Here is a 22,920-nt window from a genome sequence, read left to right as displayed (position 1 = left end):
AATTTGTTAGCTTTCATACATCAGAACTCCAAACATTTAAAAAGCCTGATTAAAACTCTCTTCTCCCCAGTTACTCAGCTTACATTTTCTTAACTCCTGTGATGTTACTATTTTGTCTTCCAGGCTAAAAAAGGACTTGAATTTGTAATGTAAAAAAGCAGAACATGCCGGTTTCAAACAAACAAACAAACAAACAAACAACCTGACCTTTCATGCCTTTAAATGTCAAAGTCACAAGTCCATTTTCATCTGTTGCGGGTCACCTTTAGAAGGCATTGAAGTCCTTATATGGTAATTCTGTATAGTGGAGAATTATTGATTTAAGTGCTAGAGTAGGGGCAGGCAGTTGGATCTGGGATGCTTTGAGGGCAAGAAGCTCAAGAAACAATGAGGGTAGCCCAAGGAAAGAAATGAGAAACGAGACAAGGAAGGGAAAAGAGAGGACAGATTTCTTATTGTGGCTCCATGGTGAGGGAACTTATCCCAACTGAGAGGGCATCAGACTGAAAGTCCAGATACCTGGGTTCTGTTTCAGGCTCTGATAGTTGCTTGCTTTGTGAGCTAAAGCATACTTACTATCAGCCCTCTGGAAATGGGGATAATGATACTTATCCAGCTCTGCAAAGTTCTTTGAAATATACGATAGAAAAGTGCTATATATTACAGCATTGCCAATCCCACATTTTCAAAAATCAGTCAATCCTCAAAAAAATCATGAGATCTTTTTTTAAAATGTGGGGTTCATTTTGTTTTCCAATTTCTTAGCTTTTAGTGTGTATGTGGTTCATGTTTTCAAGCTTTTCACTGCAACCATGGGAGCCAGCAACTTATTATTTAATGAAAGTTGAGATTCTCATTTAGCTTTAAGATAAACAGCACATTGAGATAAAATTGCAAGAGTTGGCAACAGTGGTATTACCTGAGGCATAAGCTTACATTAGTATTGTGCTCTTTTCACAATGGCTACCAAAGTATTTTACAAACTATATACAGGAATGAAATACACTTTTGTGTTGCTATCATAGCTTCTGCTGACACACATTGGTAAAATACAGAAGTACAGAACATGCAAAGCACATCATACTAGCCCATCTATTCCATACAAATCCTGATATTTACATAATGAATTTGTCTGGTTTTCAACGTGCTTTATAAATCATTATAGAACGCCTAAAACAGTACAGTAGGTGGCGGCTGGGCAACTAGTGTGCCATGACTGCTTCTTATCAAGATTATCATAATTGTCTCAGTTATCTTGTGCTCCCTTTATTTGTTTTAATTCTCTTGTTTTCTGTCATCATATAGCTAAATTGTAAGCTTCTTGAGACTAGGACAGTCTTTCTGCTAGATGTGTATACAGTGCCTAGCCTAATGGAGCCTTGCTGCCTGCTTAAAGTCTCTAGTACTACCACAATATAAACAATTGAGGTAGCAATGAGATATATATAGGGATCCCCTTGTCTTGTACTGAAATTCAGCCACCCATCACTTTAGCTAATGTATATTTGTCTGTCCTTGAAATCTTGCCAAATACCATTAGATATTTTCTATATTCTTAGGCATCTTGATCCTTTGTTTCCTTTTTGACAAAAAACAAAATATTCAGTTTAAAAACAAACAAACACCATTTTAAAAAAATTTTGAAAACAAATTTTACCAAAAAGTTCTGTTTTTCAGTTTGTCATCAATTATTTTTTAATTTAAAATTCAATTATTTTTTTTCTGCCAAAATTTTTTTTTTTGAAAAGACCAATTTTTTTTTGTCCAAATTTTTTTGATGGAAATATTTTGACTAGCTCTACTGGAGACAATGCATATGCAGAACTCACATTTATAATTTTTAGAATGCAAGAAGAAAAATCTCCCTTTATTCTTTATTAAAACTTTTTCACATCTGACGTGGATGTGTCCATTTAAACATTTTATTTACTTTCTTGCCCTTAGCCTTATTTAGGGTAGTTTTATAGGTTTTCATCTAGCTCTCTATAGCTGTGTCTGTACTAGAATTTTTGGGAATCTCCCACCATTGCACTAGCTAGCATTAAGTGGTTGTTACAATGGGAGTATTAATACAGACCACTTGCTAACTCAAAACTCCATGTTATCTAATCCTACACAGAACAAGTCTATGTGGTAAAAATGCCTGTGCTCTGTCACCATTGCTACAGCAGAGATTGTAGGATCTGCACTATTTCTGGTGCAACAGTAGATTTCCCAACAAATGCTATTGTAGACAAAATTAATGTGGTGTATATCACTGTGTGTATTGGGAAAATGAAAGAAGAAATGTTTTGTCAAGTTAGTAGAATTTCATGTTTGCCTAGAGTCTGGGAATGACATCATGTGCACAACAAGTTTATTTTTCCTAACATAAATGGCAGTATAAATAATACAGTAGCATATTGAGTTCATTGAGAAGTACAGTGTCTGTCAGGTAGATATTAATAAGTACTTTTTAAAGTTAAAATCAAAGTTCTTTTAAAATGTATAATGTGCAGTTGGTTTTTCATCTGTAACTTTATTGTTATAAAGAGACTCACAAGTGCTTGTTGTTATGACATCTAATATGAAGCTGTAAAATAAGCTCTTCCAAACTGGTGAAGCATCTGCTTGGAAATTGTAAGCAGTATATTCATACCCTGGATGGATTAGGTAACTTGTGGTTTCTCGTTTCAGCTAAGGCTACAAATACCATATGTGTTTACCATATGTTCTCTGGCTTTGTCCCAACAACAAATTACATGAGATCTTCATGCATTTTTTTTATATCAGAGAGTAATGGAAAGCTTTTCTTAAAAATGCACTCTTTATTCTGTTAGTCACATTTGCATAGCACGCCACAATGTTGTCATAAAGCAACTATGCTATTATTAAAAGATGAAGTCCAACAAGTTAATTCTGATTTTGATTCAGCACTTAGGCATGAGTAACTTTACATAGGTGACTAATCCTTTGGAGCTCATAGTTATACTCATGTAAAGTTACTCACGTATGTGTTTGTCAGAACAGAGTCTAATAGTTCCCATATCTCTGCTCAATATAAAAAGATACTGGGGCCGGGGGTGGAGAGGAGATAAGGGGTAGCATTTTCCCGAAGGGTTGGGGAGGATTAGAGGATCTGTTTCTGAAGCAGCAGCCCATATTCTGGTGTGATTAGTGCCTGTGCTCTAGAGGGTGGGGGACATAGGTCAGGGCTCTGCAGGAAACCGGGATCAAACCAAGTGGAACCCTCCCTAGTTATACAGAGAATCTTACTCCTCAATGCTTCTTTCATCCCCATATTTCAGCCATCCAAGTTACAATGCTATTATTGGTTCCAAATCAAGATCTGTGTTCTGTGATCCCTAAAAGGGGAAAGATAATGACACTTTGAGCATAATGAATGAAATCCATCTTTTACACGTTTTTTAGGCATGCCTACAAAGAGAAATGGAGCACATGGACCACCTGTTCCCTGGCAGTCCACTGTAGCAAGGCCACCCTCCTTTCAATTTTGTACAGGCAGCCTGTATGGAGAATAAGTGGAGAAGCTGGTGGTAAATATATGGAGTGCAACATTCCATGCTGCTTTTTCATTTCTAGCTGGGTTCCTGCTGCTCTGCTGTGGGTTCTTCTTCAAGTCAAATAATTTGGGGGGACTAGAGAGGTCTAAAATGCCCTTTATATATACACAATAATGAGTGATGATGCAGCCTCTAAGTTGTTGGGGCAGGTGATCATAGTGTAGGACAATACCATTTTTTAAACAGCCCTGGAAGATCAGAATCTTGCCAAAGTTGTTGGTGTTTATGTATTAAGGCCCAAATGCTGTACACTGTGTGTGTAAAATAGCACCGTCAGAGTAAAATCCATTTTATGACAGGATGCTAGAGCTGTTTTAAGATAGAGTAACTCAAAAGAACTGAGGAATTTTGAACTATTTCTCTTGTGTTGCTGGGAAAGCATCCCTTTGAAGAAGTGAGTACAGTTAATGATATTCTATCAAACATCATAATGTTTGGAGAATTTTTTAAAAAGAGATCTTGACTTACAGTTTAATAATAATGGAATATGAAGGCTTGGCTGTACTGTAGAAGTTCATTTCACATTTAAATGTTTAGCAATCTCATCAGTCTGTGAATAGAAGAAAATTTATTACATTAAGATGGAATTTAGATCTTTGACATGAAGCTGATATTTTCATACTATGAGAAATATCAGGCTGACATTATACTGTCTTATTTGATGACTTCCAAATGTCAGAGTGCAGTAACTTATTCATGGGGACCTCAATGTCTTGTGATAGTGTCAATTTAAAAGACATTTACATTGACTTATTTTTTTTAATTTAAACATGTAAAATGGAATATGCAAAGTAGATTAGGAAAAGGGAAAAAAAACTGGTGGCAAGAAAGTTCTTAATAACAGAATGAGGCGATTTTAAGGCTAATTTTCACAGATGCTTTCCTGACAGCTTCAGGAACTACCTAACTTCTGACAGCTTCAGTCCTGTTTTTTTTCCACACTATTTCACTCATTTTCAGCTCAGCCTCCCAATATTTCTTTATTATTTTAACAGGATTTAAGGAATTAAAAATAGCAGTAGGTTTATTTTTCAGTTTTCAAAAACTGCTTTTAAAATAAAATTTTAATAAAAAAAAAATGGGCCCAACTGATGTCAGTTTTTGTATAGTCTTTATAACATCCTGCCGCAAATGGAGTGTGGGGACTTTTAAATACAGACAATATTTAATGCTATCTTATTGTTCATCATACTACCTTGGTGTTAGATATAAATCTGATAACTCCAGCTATGAGAGAGAATTTAGAGGGGCCTTCTCTATACTTTGACCATTAGAGAGGAAGGATGGTCTTGTGATGAAGGTTCTAGATTGGGATTTAAGAGATGTAGGTTCAATTCTAGGCTCTGCCCAGACTTGCTGTGTGATCTTGAATAAGTAATTTCCTCTCTCTGCACCTCAGTTTCCCATCTGTAAAAAGAAGATAATTCCCCCTCTCCCGCTTGTCTGTTTAGATTGTAAATTCTTCAGGTACTCTCTCTTACTATGTATATATAGTACAGCATAATGGTTTGGTTCACTAAGTGCCAACGTAATACAAACATTCATATTTGGAATTAATGGTCTTAGAAGAATTTTGTTAATGCTTTCACTATGTTGATTAAAGGCAACATTTTAAAAAAGGAAATAAGTCTATGAAAACTGACTGTCTCTGCCCAGGTGGTTCAGCACTAAATCTAGGAAAGTGTCCATTCAGATGGGGGCAATTAGAAAAGCATTCACTGACACCAGCTGGCTGCTTGATACAGGATGTCAGAGCAGTTTAGGATTCCAAGAACCATATTTAATCTCTGAGGCAAAAGTGCCAGGTGCCCTGTAGTACTATTCCCCCTCACTGGAAATTTAACAGTAGGATTTGCTACCAGATAAACACTATAATCCCCTGCATTGACTATTTATTTTTATTATTACTGTTTAGCTCTGTAACTTGATTAAGCCTCACAACGCTCCTGTGAGGCTGACACCTTTTTATCCCCATTTTAGAGAGGAGTAGCTTGAGGCCCAGAGGGGTTCTATGAATTTGTCCAAGGACAACAGCAAGAAGGTGGCAGAGCTGAAAACTGACGGCAGGAACCGGCTCGCACAGTCCTTGACACTAAGCACGAGGCGGCACTTCTAAAGACAAGTGTTGGGTGCTACTCGCTGCGGAATTCACGGAGCAGCTCGGCTGGGAGGGACCCGGGCACGGCCTCATTGCCCGGAGCGGGGCTAAAGCATGTAACACGTGAGCTGGTTTGTTCCAAACAAGGGCCATGAAAGGCGCTGTGCGGTCGGTGAGCCCGTTGCCTTGGGGTTTCCCCCTCTGGCGGAGCGGGCCATTGCACCGAAACCCGCGCTGTGAAGGGAGGAGGGAAGCGGCTAGCTCCGCCCTGCGGGCTCGCTGACCTGCCGGGGCGCCCCCTGGCGGCCGCGGGTCCGGCTCACGCCCCCGCAGGGCGGAGGCAGGTTCTAGCGACGGCGGAAGGGGAAGCGGGAGCGGAGCGCTGGGCAGGGGCCGGTGGTCGCCATGTCGGCGCTAGCCCTGGAGGAGCTCTCGGCTCTGACGGCTATTTACTGCCAGCGGGATGAGTGCGCGGTGCTGGCCGTGTCAGGTGACTGTCGCGGCCGCAGGCGGGGCTGCTGTGCCGGCTACAGGGCGCCAGAGGCGGCCGGCTGCCCCCCTGGCCCGACCCGACCCGCAGCAGCAGCGCAGACCCTGCTCGGAGAGCTCGGAGCCCCCGGCCCGCGCGGGTCCCGTGGGGCGAGGCTGGGTCAGGCCGCAGGGCAGCGTTTATTTCCGCAGCCCCCTGGTCCCCTCCCCGCAGAGATGCCACTTTGCCCACGGCCGAGCAGCCAGTAGCCCCTGACAGCTAGGCAGCACTTCGTAGCAAATCCTCCTCCCCCCTTCCTCGCCTCTTTTCCTTCCTACCTACTGACCTGGCTCCTTAGCGGTTTGTGTCCGTGGAGATTTCCTATGAGTTGTAGTGGGAGAGCGGGTCAGTGAAGGTGGGATCTGGGATGGGGCAAAGGTGGTGGGTGTCTAATCCGGCCAGTATTCAGCATAGCTCCCCCTTTCCCTACCGGTTCTAGGCAGACTTTTGCCAAGTCTGTCCTGAATTCAGGAGTCCCATCCTGTGCAGGATGGAGCGCTGGTCTGTGGTAAGCATTGTCAGACAAGTGCTAAGGGATACCTCGGGTGTCTTCTCCCCTGGAAAACTGGTAACCTTGTTCCTTTAACTCCTTGCTGTCCTGTGGCTTATAAGGTTGGCGAGTGGTCCATCTACCCCAATATCCTACCTTCTGCCAGTGGCTGGTGCCAGATGCTTCAGAGAGAATGAACAGGACAGTTACAGAGTGACCCATCTGTGCCCAGCTTCTGGCAGGCAGAGATTTAGGGCACCCAGAGCATGGGTTGTGTTGCTGGCCATCTTGGCTAATTGCCATTGATGGACTTGTCCTCCATCAACTTTTCTAATTCTTTTTTAAACCCACTTATACTTTTGGCCTTCACAACATCCCCTGGGAATTAGATCCACAGGTTGACTGTTTGTTGTGTGAAGAAGTACTTCTGTATGTTTTAAACCTGCTGCCTATTAACTTAATTGAGTAACCCCTGGTTCTTGTATTATGTGAAGTCATAAAAAACACTTCCTTATTTACTGTATCCATACATACCATTCATGATTTTATAGACCTCTATCATATTGCATCTTAGCTGTCTTTTTTATAAGATGAACAGTCCCAATCTTTTTAATTTCTTCTCAAATGGAAACTGTTCCATACCCCTTAATGATTTTCCCTTTTTATCAGGTGTACTATCAGTTTAATATTGGATGCACTTTCTCTCCGGGTCTGTGCTGTTAGGGCAATAGACTGGATGATCTAAGAGGTCTCTAGCATCTATGAAAATTAAAAACCTTTCCATAATCTACCCTCACTGCAAGCACTACCCTTGCATCCTACCTGTCTCCTAGCATCTGCTTGTGAGCTGAGCTAAGCATTCTTTTCTGCTGCCAGCCACCTCTGAAGAACCCTAGACTCCTCTGTGGTGCTTTGCAGAAGTTCACTATTAGACTACTAAACAGTACTAATGCCCATAAAATAGGTTTCCAATATGTTGGCGAAACACTTAGCTTCTCTGGACTGCAGCATTATAAAATGCGTCACTATCAGAATTTGCTTCCTATAGCAAATTCTGACAGTTTATCTATTTTTGCATGCTTTCCTATCACAAAAATGCTACTGTAAATAACTCATTTAATCTCTTGCCTTTTATTAGTGGTAGCAAATTCAGAAAGGTGTCTTTTGCCTGTCATTTTCCTACCATGTATCTTTACTGTTTGCATCTTTGGCACAGGGCAAATCCTAATGGGTGTCACTCTCCTGTCACAATTTGCTATCTCCTCTAGTTCCCAGCATTGGACCTGCATTCAGTAAATAACAATAGGTGAATGACACCAATCAGAATTTGCTACCTACCAGTGAAAAGTGTAACTAACTTGATAAGCAGTTATACTAGAGATAAGTAACAAGGCTTGGAGGCCACATAGGGTTGTATAATGTTTAATAGTTGGTAGCTATCATTATGCACATGGGGCCTGAATCTCAATCACTCCCGCCCTACGCTTGGTGCAGCGATCAAAAGTGTCTTTGTGCATGTTTATGTTCCCCATATTCTTGAACTGCATGGGTTCAGCTTGGTGTAAGTTAGACCATCCTCAGGGCTTCTGTAATTTATGGTCTGCTTCCCAGGGCTCCCTATGGGTCCTGGGGAAGCAGAGAATAGCCATAGTGTGGTGCACTCTGGTCAGGCCCCCTATGCTGGAGGCTTGAGAGCAGGGTAAATGTAGAGCCATTACACTAGTTCTTAGAGCAGCCAGGGTGGCCCCTCCATGTAGGATATTCTCAGGGGGCCGTTTTACCCACGTGAAGATCCCTTTATGCTGTTGGAGTGATAGAAAGGGGCCTAACCTACAATTACAATCAGAGCTGCAGGACCCTATTTAAAGAAGACCATAACTTTATCCCCAAACCATGATCAAGCCTTAGAGTTTATCTACAAGCATACTGGGACTGAAATAACTTAATTGGTTTTAATTCATGTCTTTGTTATTTTGGTGCAAGTTTTTGTGTGGATGTTCTTAAAGAAGAGTTCCATGTAGCTTGAAAGCTTGTGTCTTCCACTAACAGAAGTTGGTCCATTAAAAGATATTACCTCACTTACCATGTCACTTTTGTTTCAGTTAACTTAAATCAGTAGGGTATTGACTTAAACTAAATCAAAGTAAGACAATTTTATTATGAAATGTGTGTCCACACATAGACTTGCACCAAAATAAAAGGTGTGATTTAAACTGATTGTGTACAAACTACCACTGAAATAACTCAAACTTTTAGACCAGGGATCGGCAACCTTTGGCACGCGGCTTGCCAGGATAAGCACTCTGGCAGGCTGGGCCGGTTTGTTTACCTGCCGCGTCCGCAGGTTCGGCTGATTGCGGCTCCCACTGGCTGCAGTTCACCGCTCCAGGCCAATGGGGGCTGTGGGAAGTGGTGCGGGCCAAGGGATGTGCTGGCTGCGGCTTCCCGCAGCCCCCATTGGCCTGGAGCGGTGAACCTGTGGACGCAGCAGGTAAACAAATTGGCCCAGCCCGCCAGGGTGCTTACCTGGCGAGCCGCGTGCCAAAGGTTGCCAATCCCTGTCTTCAACAGCCAAAGAAATTAGCACAATTCAGGGGCACTTTTGATGATCTGTCAACACTGCAAAATAGAACTGTATTGTGACTGGGTACCCCTGACATGACACACATTACAGTTTTCCTAGACTAGAATTAAAAGTCATGGTTTTAAAACATCTTAGATAAGACATTTTAAGTGAAACAGTTGAAGTTTAATTTTTACTAAACAAAAATCTGATTTTTCAGAAAAATGATTCCAAGCATAATTTTAAACTGTAGCATCCAAACAATAGTTAAGTAACTTAGTGGCATATTATATTAAAAATACAATCTTTCCCAAATATTGCACACTCATGTATTTCTTGGATTCTATTAGAGGAGTTGTGCCTTTTTTCATATATAGAGAGAATGGTCTCAGATGTTCATAAGTGATTAAATGTAAAAGGCTCAAAACCCTTCCTAGAACATAGGATTAAATACCATGAATATGAATGAACACAGTATTATATTTAAATTATCTCAATGTTATATGACTTTGCATGGCTTTTAAGCAAACTCTCTTTACAATCCATTGGTCTGTCATTTCTCAGATTGATCTCTAGCATTCTCCACTGGAATCTGAAAAATGCTTTGGGTGTGGACATTGTTTTGTAATTGATTGATTTTGTAGGGAATTTCCTGCTCTTTTGGATTAGAGATGCAGAATCCCTGAGTTTGTGCAAACTGAGGACTTGCCGCTTATGTTATTATTTATTATATTATACTATTTGCTTATGCTTAATTTTCTCTGATAATACAACTTGTCATTAATAAACAGGGCACAGAGACACTTTACATTAAGGTTTCTGTGTTAAATGATGTGATCTCTGAGAAATTTAGGTTATTCCTGGGTTGATTCACGTGATCAGAAAAGGGGCCTTTAGGGACTGATGGTTTTGAGGGATGTAAGGAGAAGCTCTTCCACATCTCCTGGTAGACTAAAACCTTTAGCTTTCTAAGGTTTAACAATGATGTGCTTAAGATGCAAAAGATGTTTCTTATTAAAAATGTGTTGATTAATTTAAATGAGCTAATTACAGTATGTCTCTCTTACTTTACATGCCTCTTTGGAAGGATTAGTATTACAGATAGAATTCCATAATTTACTAGTTAATCCACTGTCGTCTTTCTAGTTTGTTTAGTAATCTTGCAATAAAAATATATGTACATATTCAAAACTTGTACTTTTGTAGGTAGTTTCTGAGTTAAAAATGGAATGTATGTGTTGCATACAGTGTCTTTTGGCAGAGGAGGAGGAGGGGATCTCTCTGGCTGACATGGAACATAAAAAAAAATCTGAAGTATGCCAGAGCTGAATTTACTGATAAGCATGCTAGGTGTAGGGGGGAAGGGGAAGGAGCATGTGTTTAAAAAAAACTGTATTGGGTTCAGTTTTATTAGCACATTAAATTTCATCAGAATGGTAATATACTGCTCCTTATTTCAGATACCACATTCTGATATGAAGTCAACTCAGGTGCTATAGTTTGTGCGAACATAGGAATAGTTTCTGTAGAATCCATTTGTGAAGGGTTCTGATCATTTGCTGTCTTTGTGCTACAAGCAGTCTACAACTTGAGTGTATAAAAGGGCCAATATCATGCTTAAATCAACTGTAAATATACTTAGATATTTTTTAAAATTCTAAGACCATAAAGATTTTGCACCAGTCCTCTGTTTAAAAGTAAGTGCCTCCAGCAGATGTAAATGAATGTGGCTGGTTTTTAATGCCCTTTTTCATGATGTCTCAGAACGATACACCTCTAGATTTGCTGCTGTGCAGCTTCTTTCAGATTAGTTCACCATCACAGCAATGTGTTTCCCACAGTGAAAGGTGTGAGATTGTTGCAGATTTAAGGATGTGATCGCTGCAGCATGAGATTCTTGCCAAAGGGGTAAAATTGGCTTGTCTGTCTCCCTATCAGTTACTTCTGAGTCAGTGAGATCTGGGACCACAGATTAGTGAAAAAAATGTGATAGGATTACCAGAAAGGCAACATCTTTTTCTGTTGCAGTAATTAAACAGGAAATGAATTTTTCTCCAATTGATTTTAGTGTCTGAGTTTTAAAATTCACTGGCAACACTGTTAAGTAAGATGGTGCAAGGAGAGGAATATAAAAATGCTTAGTATGGTTAGGGGCAAATACAGCCTTCACTTTTGCTGTTGTGCTGACAGAGGCTAGAGTGAGAAGGTTGTGCAGGTTATCCCATGTGCAGTACAGAACTAAAGTATGTGCCAGGTACCTGTGTGGCAGTACACAAGATGTTGGGGGCACGGGGAGGCCAGTGGTAAAGCTGGAGAATCTGCTGCTAGATGGATCTTCCTGTCGTCTCCCCGATGAGAAGGCTGTATAGAGACTCCATAGCAGAAATGTGGGCTATGTGAGGATTCCTCCCCCTCTGTGTCAGCCCAGGGAGTTTGGATATTAATGATGAACTCTCATGCTTTGTTATGAATATAATATAAATTGCTTCAGTCAGAAAGCAGAGTAGGGAGGAGTGTGTGACTCAAAGATTGGAAATGGAATATAGAGCCCTTTTCCTGTAGTGTACTAGTTTGAGTCTTACCTAAGGTGGTAATGACCAAGTAATTACCATTGATTGCTATTTAGTGATGTGTGTGAGGCAAAATGATGGTCTCATTATAGTTCTGAGTGACCAGGTGTCCATGTTATACAAAACTACCATCACAATTACTTAGATTGTAATGACACATTATAGTATTTAGACTAAACTCTTCAGGGCAGGGTTTGTCCTGTGTGTATACACCTCTACCTCGATATAATGCGACCTGATATAACACGAATTCGGATATAACGCGGTAAAGCAGCGCTCGGGGGGGGGGGGTGTGTGACTGGGCGTTTCGGCGGATCAAAGGAACTTCGATATGATGCGGTTTCACCTATAACGCAGTAAGATTTTTTTGGCTCCCGAGGACAGCGTTATATCAGGGTAAAGGTGTATATATGTATAGAGCCTAGCCTAGTGCTACTACAAACAAATAATATTTTTCCCTATTAACTTTTTATGAAATTATATGTATACAGAGAGAGAGAACAAACAAATGTAAACTATACACAAACTTCTCACAATAATAAAACAAATAATAATAATAATGGGCAATTTCAGCAGAGAGGCCAAGGACTGAATGGGGATGAGAAGCAATCTCTCTAGGTCAGGGTTGAGGTCCATTGGCAGAGTGGTGGGCCAACAACTGCTTGGCCAGTAGGCTGCTGCCTGTAGAGGGAAAGCCTGGATGTGTCTACGTTACACATAGATCTGGAGGCTTTAATCTGCTCTCAACCTGTCCTGCACCTTTTACAAACACTAAATTTGCTTCTAAAAAACTGTAAAGGCTGGGATATTCAAAGGAGTCCCTTTGAAATCGAATGAGGAATGGGCTGTTAAATGGGAGTTAGATGCTTAAATGCCTTTAAAAGCTGTCCCTTAATGCCCACAGGCACTTTGTAAAATTCTGGTATTAGTACTGAAGTGCCAAACAAACTGTGCATAAGCTGGTGCAATTCAACTGAATTCAGTTGATTTGCATCTGCTGCTGCCACTGGTGGACTTGGCGCTGTGTTTTTATTCAGAATGAGGATGACTGAGAGTGTTTGGAGACCTTTCTGAATGTAATGTTAGTGTTTGATCATTTGGTATGAAGGGCTTGGTTATTTTTATTTTATTTTATTTTAGACTACAGTGTTACAGAGGGTTCTTCATATGAACAAGGATGGGGCTTTGGAAACAAAACTCTGGCTGATCTCTTAAAAGAGTGTCCAAATCATTTTCAGGTTGTTTCACCTATTAAACAGGGCTCAACTGTTATGTTATAGAGGGCACTGAAGTTAGTTGGCAGTGTCAGCAATGATAATTAGACATTCTTCAACTGCCTATCATGTAAGGGAAAGTAAAACAAGGGCGCTGAGAAGACAAGTCACTTCAAAAGAACTCCTCTGAAACTAAAGTCAGCTTTACTGTGCCAGTCCGCTTTTCAAATCTGTCTCCTCTTGCCCTCATTTTAAAAACAACTTGACATTTTAGCAACTTTTTAAAGAAATGGGGTGAAGTGTTTGGAATACATCAAAAGGTTGAAGCAGAGATGATCTGAGGAAGAGCTTCTTTTATTAAATACCCTCTTTTTCTCTTACTACTGTGTAGCCAGATTAGGTCTTTGTCCCCTCTTTTTATGTAATGAAGTTTTGTTTTATTTCTCTTTGAGCCATATCTTAATCAAAAAAAGGGTTTTATAATAGAAATAATTGTATATGCAATTTCCAATTTCACTGCCTTTGTTTATGTGATTTATTATGTGACAGTTTTATACTTCTGTGGGAATCAAACTGTAATGCTGCCGAGAGTCATTTTATCCCAACTCTAGCATGGAGCATGGTCTGTATGTTACTTACTAGAAAATGTCCCTATATAACACTTCAAGTATGATTTTTACTCTAAAATATTTCCAGACCCCCCACCCCCAAATACCAAACCCACCCACCCAGCCAACAAAAAACTATTTTGAGGGAGTTAAGATTGAGAATACATACAAGTAATTTAGGGAAAAATGCACTGCAGAAATGTTATGTTCATTCTCCCAAACCAAGTGTTGTAAACATTGAAAATTCAGAGCTAAGGTTCAACTTTAAAGAAATCTAAATGTGTTAAGATATGGAAACACACAGTTAGGACATTCAGACAACCTTAACTCTTCCCTGTAGTGACATCAACCAACAATCATATGATTATGATGGAGGTATTTTAGTGTTTGTCAGTCCAGATGAGATTAAATTGATTTTTGAAGATCTGTTCAATATTGTTTTCTTATGTTGTCACTACAGAGCAGAGTTAAAGTTGTTCGGGTGCCTAACTGTCCAACTATATTGAAGGCTATAGTTTTGCATAAGTATAACTGTGGATAGAATTTGGCCTTCGGAACCTTTATTACTCACGATGAGCCACAAGCCAAGCTTGACTTTTGAATCCAAGAAAGAGTTTGGAAAAAACACCTTTTAACTTGTAAATTGAGAAAATTTGGTCTGGAAGTCGCTGAGAACATGAAACCCTGCAGTGTTATTTTTAGTGTAGAACTGTTCTAATACTTTAAAGTACTCACCATTGGCCTAACCTCACTCCCACTGAATTTGATGGTAAAACTCTTATCAGTTTTGGGAGGAGCAGACTTAAGACAATGCTGAGAGCTTTTGAAAAAAAACTTTTTCAGTTGCCCTCGTTGCTCCCCAGGTAAAATTTTTTATTTGTGAGAAAATCCTTTTTGTTATTGACTTGTCAAGACTTAAAAGGAGGAAAAAGTTCTCACTCTCTCTTTTAGAATATGTTAATAACTTTCCTTCTAGAATGGAATGCAAATATTTTATTCAGGTTTCCATGTAAGCAAGAGACTTATAGCTTAAGTCACAAGTTGTAAGAGACTTCCGAAATTTTCTATGAAGAGTATCAGTCACTTGAATTGAATTTTTTAAGAAAGAAAATAATGTATTAACTTACTTATGTGCTACTGAAGTTTGTAATTTATATGCAGTTTATGATTATTTTTGGATGCCTTCCAGAGACAGATGGAATCACATTAAGAATTCAAACCAGCGTAAAAGGACTTTTGGATTCAGATATACTGTTAAAGCTGTCATTTCACTTGCCGGTCAGTTATCCTTCAAGCCTGCCGAATATCTCCATTAATTCAGAACAGCTTACAAGGGCACAGTGTAAGGATGTGAAAGAAAGATTACTTGAGCAAGCCAAGAGACATCTTTCTGAACCCATGGTACATGAGCTGGTCCTCTGGATACAACAGAATATTAAGCACATCATTGGGCAATCAGAAACTTCAGTTTGCAATGAAAAAAGTACTTTGTCAAGATGCATAAGTACAGAGGATGGTATATGTACTATCCTTTTGCATTTAGATCACATGAGAGCTAAGGCAAAATATGTCAAAACTGTGGAAAAATGGACTTCAGATCTAAGGCTGACTGGAAGACTGATGTTTATGGGCAAGATAATACTGATTCTTCTGCAAGGAGACAGAACCAGCATTAAGGTGCAAAAACATTGAATGTTAACTAGTTGAATTGATTTACCGCTGAGAGCTGTGTATCTGAATAGAATACCTTGTGTTTGTTTTTCTAACATTACCAATTTTGGAAGCAGGTTGACTGATCATTAGGGGTATACATAGGCCCAATCATTTATTTATTCCTGCAAGCTCCAGTATTCTTTCAGTGGCTGTCTTTACCTCATCTTTCATCATCACTAATCTGAAAAGTCTTGGATTATAAATTCTGTTTTATTTTTTTTTTAAAACAAAACAAAAAGCATCTCTAAGGCCAATAGGAGTTTTGTACTTGCAGGGGCAAAAGGGGGGGATATCTTAAAATAGTGTGTTTTGATCAAATTTTAAAGTTGTTTTTTCCCATTGGTAAAGAGGTGTGGAGGAATATGATATAAAACAGGGATCGGCAACCTTTGGCACGTGGCTTGGCCAGGGTAAGCACCCTGGCGGGCCGGGCCGGTTTGTTTACCTGCCGTGTCTGCAGGTTTGGCAAATCGTGGCTCTTACTGGCTGCGGTTCGCTGCTCCGGGCCAATGGGGGCTGCGGGAAGTGGCGTGGGCCGAGGGATGTGCTGGCCGCAGCTTCCCGCAGCCCCCATTGGCCTGGAGTGGCGAATCGTGGCCAGTGGGAGCTGCGATCGGCCGAACCTGCGGATGCAGCAGGTAAACAAACCGGCCCGAAAAGTAAACAACACCTTAAAAATATAGACTTAAACTCAATGGAATGGAACTATTATTTCTTCTTTGATTGATTGCCCCTTTGTGTAGTACACTTTTGTTCCTTCAGGTTATGCATGCACTGAGGGCTGGGGATGTTTCTCTAGCAGTGTCCATATGGTCAGTGCATGCATCACAGCTCTCATTGTGCTCTTCACCAAGGGAATAAAGGGGGTTGCCAGACCACCACCATCTTAATTCCTTTTTACCACTTGTGCTCTAGGATGGAGCTTCAGTGTTTGTGCTGACTACTTCAGCTTTTTCCTGTTCAAAATACTTTTAAAATTCTTTGTAGCTAGTTTTCTTAATTTAGTTAATTAGGAGATAGTCTAAGGGTTGGTTCCCTTGGGAATCCCCCTTTGGGGTGAGGAGCCATTTTCCATATCTGCCCTGCCCCAACCTTCCAACAATTGTGGGAAGTATGCCAAGGATCTTCAGCTTTAGGACCTACGATATGTGCTACAAGTCATTCCCAGTCACAGACTATCCCAACACTTGTCTGTACTGCCTGGGGGAAGAGCACATCCCTTCCAGGTGCAGTATCTGTAGGTGGTTCATGAGTAGGACTAAATAGTCCAGGAAGTTTTGGTGCTGCAGGTTCCTGATGCTGCAGGTTCCATGAAGGCGGGAGCAACCTCTTAGTGGGGAGACCCCCTATAATACTGTCTGAAGAAGGCAGGAGTGGCCCCTCTTCTTCTTCTTCAGTTCTGAGTCGTTCCAAGATCTCTGCTTCCCCACCCCCACTTCCCTGGCTCTGAGACACTCTGGAGAGCAGGGCCAAGGCAGATGTGGGGTAGGGGATGGGATGGGGAAGGGAGACATAAGTGCTCTCATAAGGAAAAGAGGGAAGGTTCCCCATCCAAGTCCTCTAAAAAGAGGCAGAAGTCCCTGTCCCATACCAAGTCATTGGATGCTTTGTGCTCCAAAGTGGGACTTCTTCTAAGGGCAAAACCACAGCATCCACTGGTACTGGGCTGCTTCTTCAACACCAAAACTCTTCTTGGTACTGTTGGATAAGGCATCCTCTTTGGAAATCTGAGTGGTGGAGACATCTCTATCAACTCCAGTTTGCCTCCTGGCTCTAGAAGACCTACTACTCCTGGAACCAGAATCACTGCACCCTCTCTAGGCTTTAATGGCTGGAACCAGGACTCTAGCCAGTACCAGTTATCAGTTCAGTACACTTTTCCATCCCTGCCCTCATGCAGGGGTTGAGCTAGACTGTCTTTGGTACTGTTAGCAAATAGAGGCAGGCCATCTCTGCCTCCTCTGGTACTGAAGGCTCCCCTATTGGATCCAGGATCAGAAACTTTGGAATTGGAAGAGGACTACGATAGACACCCTGCCCAGATAGACTCCTTGAGAGGATTCAGCCCAGACAGAGTATCAGGAGTGTCGAGCACATCTTACTATTCTCATTCTAGAGAACAACCCCCCTACAGCCACTGGTACCCAATACCCTGGGAGCTGGTTCTGAGCAGTTAGATCCCACAAAAGCAGTATTGTGTCCTGGAAGACTCACAAGACCTCTGTCCAATATATCAACCCCATGATACTGAAGACCTGAGGGACTCTAGGGTTTCCAGAGTAGAGTAGGATCTTTATCAATCTCTTCAAGAGCCACAACTCCAGCAGCATGAGGAAGAGGAGTGAGGGGAGAGAATCTTTCTGTGACTTTGTCCTCTTCTCTCTCTGATGACGTGGTGATTCTAACTTCCCCGCTGCACCATGACTATCCCAAAGCCTTTCAAGACTTAATTAACAGAATGGCAGTCGCTTCAGATTCCTCTGGAAGAGGTCCAGGAAGCATAACACAAACTGCTGGACATTTTACATAGTTTAGGTCCAAGCAGAATGGCTCTTCCTATAAACAAGGCCATCCTCGAACCTGCCAAGGCCCTCAGACACACAGTGGCCATAAGTCCATCAGTGTCCAAGCAGGCTGAAAAAAGGTATTTTGTACCAATGAATGGGTTAGAATACTTATTCTTTCATCCATCTCCCAACTTCTGGATGGTGTCAGTGGTCACCAAGAATACTAGACAGAAACAATCTAGGTCTAATCTGCATGAGAAAGAAGCTAAGAGGCCTGACCCCTTTGGGAGAAGGGAATATTCCTCAGCCTGCCTACAATTCTGAGTTTCCAACTACCAAACTCTAATGGCCAGTTATGATTTCACCATCTTTGCCAGCTTCGCTGTTGAGATTCCTAAGGATGTTAAAGACCAATTCCAGGCCCTGATTGATGAAGGTAGGCTGGTAACAAGATCGGCACTTCAGAGTGCCCTATGTGGCTGACACACTGGCAAGATAAATTGCGACTTCTGTGGTGATGAGATGCGTGTCATGGCTCTTCTTGGGAATCCCAGAGGAGGTTGAGACACACAGAAAGGGTGCCAAAATCAACCAGTGTTCATGTCCGAACCTCTGCTACCCTTGAAACCAGTGTTTGATGGGACTTTTTGAGAGCTTGCACCAACTGTCCCTCTAGATCTACACAACCGCTCTGCTTTTCCCCCTCCCTCTGGAGGCTGACTTTCCTACTACTTATCCGTCTGGACAGAAATCACAGTGGACAAATGGGTGCTAGAGGTCATCTCCTCAGGGTACATCATCCAGTTCCCTTCCCTGCCCAACCTCATCCACCTTCCCACCCTCTTCAGGGACTCCTCTCACCAGAGGATTCTTCTGCATGAGGGAAAATGGCTCTTTGAACTGGAGGCAATAGAACTAGTACCTCCAGCAGCAAGGGGAAAGGGATTCTACTCAAGGTATTTTCTTGTCCACAAGAAAACAGACCCATTCTGGACCTCAGGGAACTGAACAAGTTTATCCACTGTGTAAAGTTCAGGATGGTGACCCTGTCATCTATTATCCCATCACTAGATTTAGACAATTGATTCACAGCCCTCAGTCTCAAAGATGCCTACTTTTATATAGGCATTCAGCTGGCACACAGGAAATTCCTGAGATTTATGGCCAGACAACAGCACTATCCATACAAGATCCTCACCTTTGGGCTTTTGTTAGCAGTGTGCATGTTTACTAAGGTATTATTGGTGGTAGCAGCTCACTTTCACTGGCAACAGGCAATGGCTTACTCATACCTAGATGACTGACACCTAAAGTGCAATCTTACCAGGAAACATGGGATGCAACCAGAATGCTGGACCTCAGAGTGAACCTGGAAAAGTCCACCCTGGAACTCTTAGTCGATAGAATTCATTGGGGCAAGGTTGGGTGCTATTACAGCATACTTGCGAGATGACTTCTTCCTCTCCATCATCAGGCTCGTACGAATCTTTTGAGCTCCAGAATGTCTCTGATCCTGCCTGACACTAGTGGGTCATATGGCTGTGAGCACTTATGTGACTCCATTTATGAGGCTTCATCTCAGATGTTTACAAGGCTGGCTATAGTCTGTTTACACTCCAAGCAAGTACAGTCCTGACTTGCTTGATATGATTCCCAAAGGGTCTTAGCCTCCCTTACTTCATGGGAGGACAGAGCAAGGGTATGCGTAATGCAGGTAACATTCAACCTACTGCTCCCAACAAGGCCAGTAACAACTGCTGCATCCTGTTTAGGTTGGAGTTGCACTGCTGGAGGGTCAGGTTGCCCAAAGAACATGGTCCCCTCAGGGGTCTATGCTTCATTTCAGTGTGTTGGAGCTAACAGCAGTCAGATTGGCCTGCAAACAATTCCTTTCTTGCATCTGCAGATAGTTAGTCCAAATACAGTTGGATAACATTATGGCAGGCTGTTATATCAATGAGCATACTCCTCTCAGCTCTGCACAGAGGCCATTGCCCTTTGGGACTGGTGTATTCCCATGCAGATTACCCTAACTGCTGTCCACCTCCCAGTGATCCGTAACACCTGGCAGATTGAGTAGACGTTTCTCCACCGAACTTGAGCGGGAGCTGCATGATGTGACTCTGTAGGTGGTGGTCCAGGTGTGGGGTCTTCTATCCATGGACCTATTTGTGTCCCATCTAAATCATAAGTGCAAAGAGTTCTGTTCCAGAGATGGTTGTAGCCAGGGCTCTCTGGGTGACATGTGTCTTACACAGTGTTTGGGAGTCTTGTGGTACACATTCCCCCATTCCCGTCTTACCTCGATTGTTGACCAGACAAAATGCAAGTCATCCTTATAGTGCCAGCTTGAGCCTGACAAGTCTTGTACTCAATGCTTCTGCAACTATCAGCCTGTCCTTCTCTCTACCTTCCCCTGATATATCAACTACTAACCCAGGACAAAGGATGGACTAGCCTTCTCAACCCAGTCATGCTTCATTTGAGGACATAGTATTTGGAAGCTGTTGGAGTTAGAGAGGGCCTTTTCATCCTAAGTCCAGGACATCCCCTGAGTAGCTTTTGTATCTCTACCAGGAGATGTTATAAAGTGAAGTGGAATAGGTTTATGTTGTTGTGTAAACAACAAGGAATTTCCCCTTTACAGGCTAAGACCCCAGACATACTGGGCTACCTCTTGTCCTTACAATACTCGGTGTTGCCTATTAGCTTCCTCCAAGTACACCTGTTAGCCATCAGCATGTTTCATTTTCCAATAGACGTCTACTCTGTATTTTCCCACCCAGTCACTGCCCATGTCCTGAAGGGTTTAAGACTTCCCTCTGGTATCAAAATTGGTACCATCCCTTATTTTATCAACCCTCACTGACTCATTCCTGAGGCAGTTCCAATCATTTAATAATTGTTAGTTTTTTTTATATTCGTCCAACTCAGAAAACCTGTGGTGAAAGATTAATAACAGAAGTGTTTCTATCACTCAGAACACCATGAGCTTATACTGAACGCTTTTGGGGGTCTAATCTCCTTGGCCCTACTAGAACAGTGGTTCTCAAATTTTTGTACTGGTGACCCCTTTCACATAGCAAGCCTCTGAATGCGAACCCTCCCTATAAATTAAAAACACTTTTTAAAATATATTTAACACCATTATAAATGCTGGAGGCAAAGCAGAGTTTGGGGTGGAGGCTGACAGCTCGCAACTCCCCATGTAATTACCTTGTGACCAATTTGAGAACCCCTATGCTAGAAAGATATTTTCCATTGTGAAGCCCTAGTCCACCAGAGCACTTAAGAATGTGCTTAATTTTAAGCACTATGAATAATTCTGCCAAATCAGATCAGACTCTGTACACTTGAGATGAGCACTTTCCAAGTTTGTTTGGAATATTCTGAAATAGTCTCTGTGCATGTAGAATAGATCTTTAAGGAGGGAGGGATAGCTAAAGGCGGGGTAAAAATCTGTCTGGGGATTGGTCCTGCTTTGAGCAGGGGATTGGACTAGATGACCTCCTGAGGTCCCTTCCAACCCTGATATTCTATGATTCTAAGTATACCTCAAAGATGTCATAGCTGACATTTCATACTCTGATTTTTTTTGTCATTTAGGAATACTTGATTCTTCAGAAAACCTCTAAGGTAGATGTGGACTCAAGCGGAAAGAAATGCAAAGAGAAAATGATTAGTGTACTGTCTGAAACAAAAGTACAGACAGAGCATAAAAGGTATAATTTAGTATTATTGCAGATAGAAAAGCAACCGAACTGATAATTACATTCTGACAAATCTAGGCATATTCATGTGTGTTCTTGTACAATTTAGGTTTCAGGCATTTGAAGTCAAAGAATATTCAACTTTGGATGAGCTACAAAAGGAATTTGAAGCTGCAGGACTTACTGATCTTTTCTCTGAATTTGTGCCTGCTTTGTTAAAATAAATTTGTAAGAAAACATTGGAATCTTTGACTATAGCAGCAGTTGACTGTAAAAAGTGAGAAGATAAAATGAAATGTTTGTTGGGGAACATCTTTAAAGCCGCTCTGGAGCAAAATGCCAAAGAAGAAGACATCTACTTGCAAGAAACAAAAGGCAATTCACATGTTATGAAAAGATCATGTTTTTGACTGTGCATTGACTTTTGACAGGAAATGCTGAGTTTAACAGTTAACAATATGATGGATGGTGGGGGAAAAATCACCATTCCTTTTCTCTGAGGTTCAGTTGTCCTGTAATTAAAGTATATTTGTCAAGATATTTGGTTTCATTCTTCTTTTTTCAAATATATCCTTATGAAGCTGGTTCTTTAACTTGCACAGCTAGAAAGATCTATTACTCTTGCTATTCAATAACTTTATAAAAATCAGCAATAATATGAATATGCATTATAATTAACATGGTTTAAAAATAAAAGCTTAGAATAATTAAAGATAAATACATTTTTGAACCCTCTATATCTTGCCATCCTGAATCCGCTGCTATGTATCTCATCCATTTGTGTTACTCCATTAAACATTTTACAATTGATTTAAATAGTAAGGGTTAAGATTCCAGTTGTAAAAGTATCAGGATGGAAAAAGCAAGATTGAAACTGGTTTATGAATTTTTTGCTTTGATGCTGCACTACTAGGATGATTATATCAGGGGGGAATGAGCCACACCTGGGAGAGATTAGGGTGATTGCTCTATAAAGACCAGCAGGAGGCTGCAATATAGGGGGCATAAGGGAGGTGGCTGGCCCAGTTACTATCATGTGAGCTCAGTGCCTCTGCTGGCAATAAGGCTAGAAATTATGAAATTACTTGTAAAACTCTTTTCAAAGAGTTGTATAGTTTTATGAGGTGAGAAGTTAAATGAACTCTAATTGTTGGACTGTGCAGACCTTTGGGCAGTTAGGGCCTGACCCTACAAGCCAGATAAGATTGTGTGGACCTAAGGGTCCATACTGGCTTATTTATTTGCAGGATAAAGGCATAAAATATTTTCCAAGTACCATTTGAATTTAGGGCATACTATTTTAATAACTCTCATGGTCCAGAATGTATAAAAAGTCTCAACTTGGGAATTTAAGT

At 41.2% G+C, this 22,920-nt stretch overlaps 1 protein-coding gene across 1 annotated transcript; it reads left to right on the top strand.

The window, feature by feature from the left end:
• The first annotated feature begins 5,981 nt into the window (after window positions 1–5,981).
• Window positions 5,982–22,105, top strand: RWDD3 (RWD domain containing 3). The gene is made up of 4 exons (XM_054038257.1): window positions 5,982–6,151; window positions 14,825–15,312; window positions 21,462–21,577; window positions 21,675–22,105. The coding sequence occupies exons 1-4, from the start codon at window positions 6,067–6,069 to the stop codon at window positions 21,787–21,789; spliced, it is 804 nt and encodes a 267-aa protein (XP_053894232.1). The 5' UTR covers window positions 5,982–6,066; the 3' UTR covers window positions 21,790–22,105.
• Window positions 22,106–22,920: the final 815 nt, after the last annotated feature.

Source organism: Malaclemys terrapin, chromosome 8, assembly GCF_027887155.1.
Source record: "Malaclemys terrapin pileata isolate rMalTer1 chromosome 8, rMalTer1.hap1, whole genome shotgun sequence".
NCBI classification, from domain to species: Eukaryota; Metazoa; Chordata; order Testudines; family Emydidae; genus Malaclemys; species Malaclemys terrapin.
Note: the sequence above shows the minus strand (reverse complement) of the source record. Positions and strands in the feature narration are given on the sequence as shown.

Excerpts from the sequence above, each read along its gene's own strand:
- RWDD3 (XM_054038257.1), top strand. The coding sequence starts at position 6,067 with ATGTCGGCGCTAGCCCTGGAGGAGCTCTCGGCTCTGACGGCTATTTAC. Across the intron at positions 6,152-14,824 it reads CGCGGTGCTGGCCGTGTCAG|AGACAGATGGAATCACATTA; the intron begins GTGACTGTCGCG and ends GATGCCTTCCAG. Across the intron at positions 21,578-21,674 it reads GTACAGACAGAGCATAAAAG|GTTTCAGGCATTTGAAGTCA; the intron begins GTATAATTTAGT and ends TGTACAATTTAG.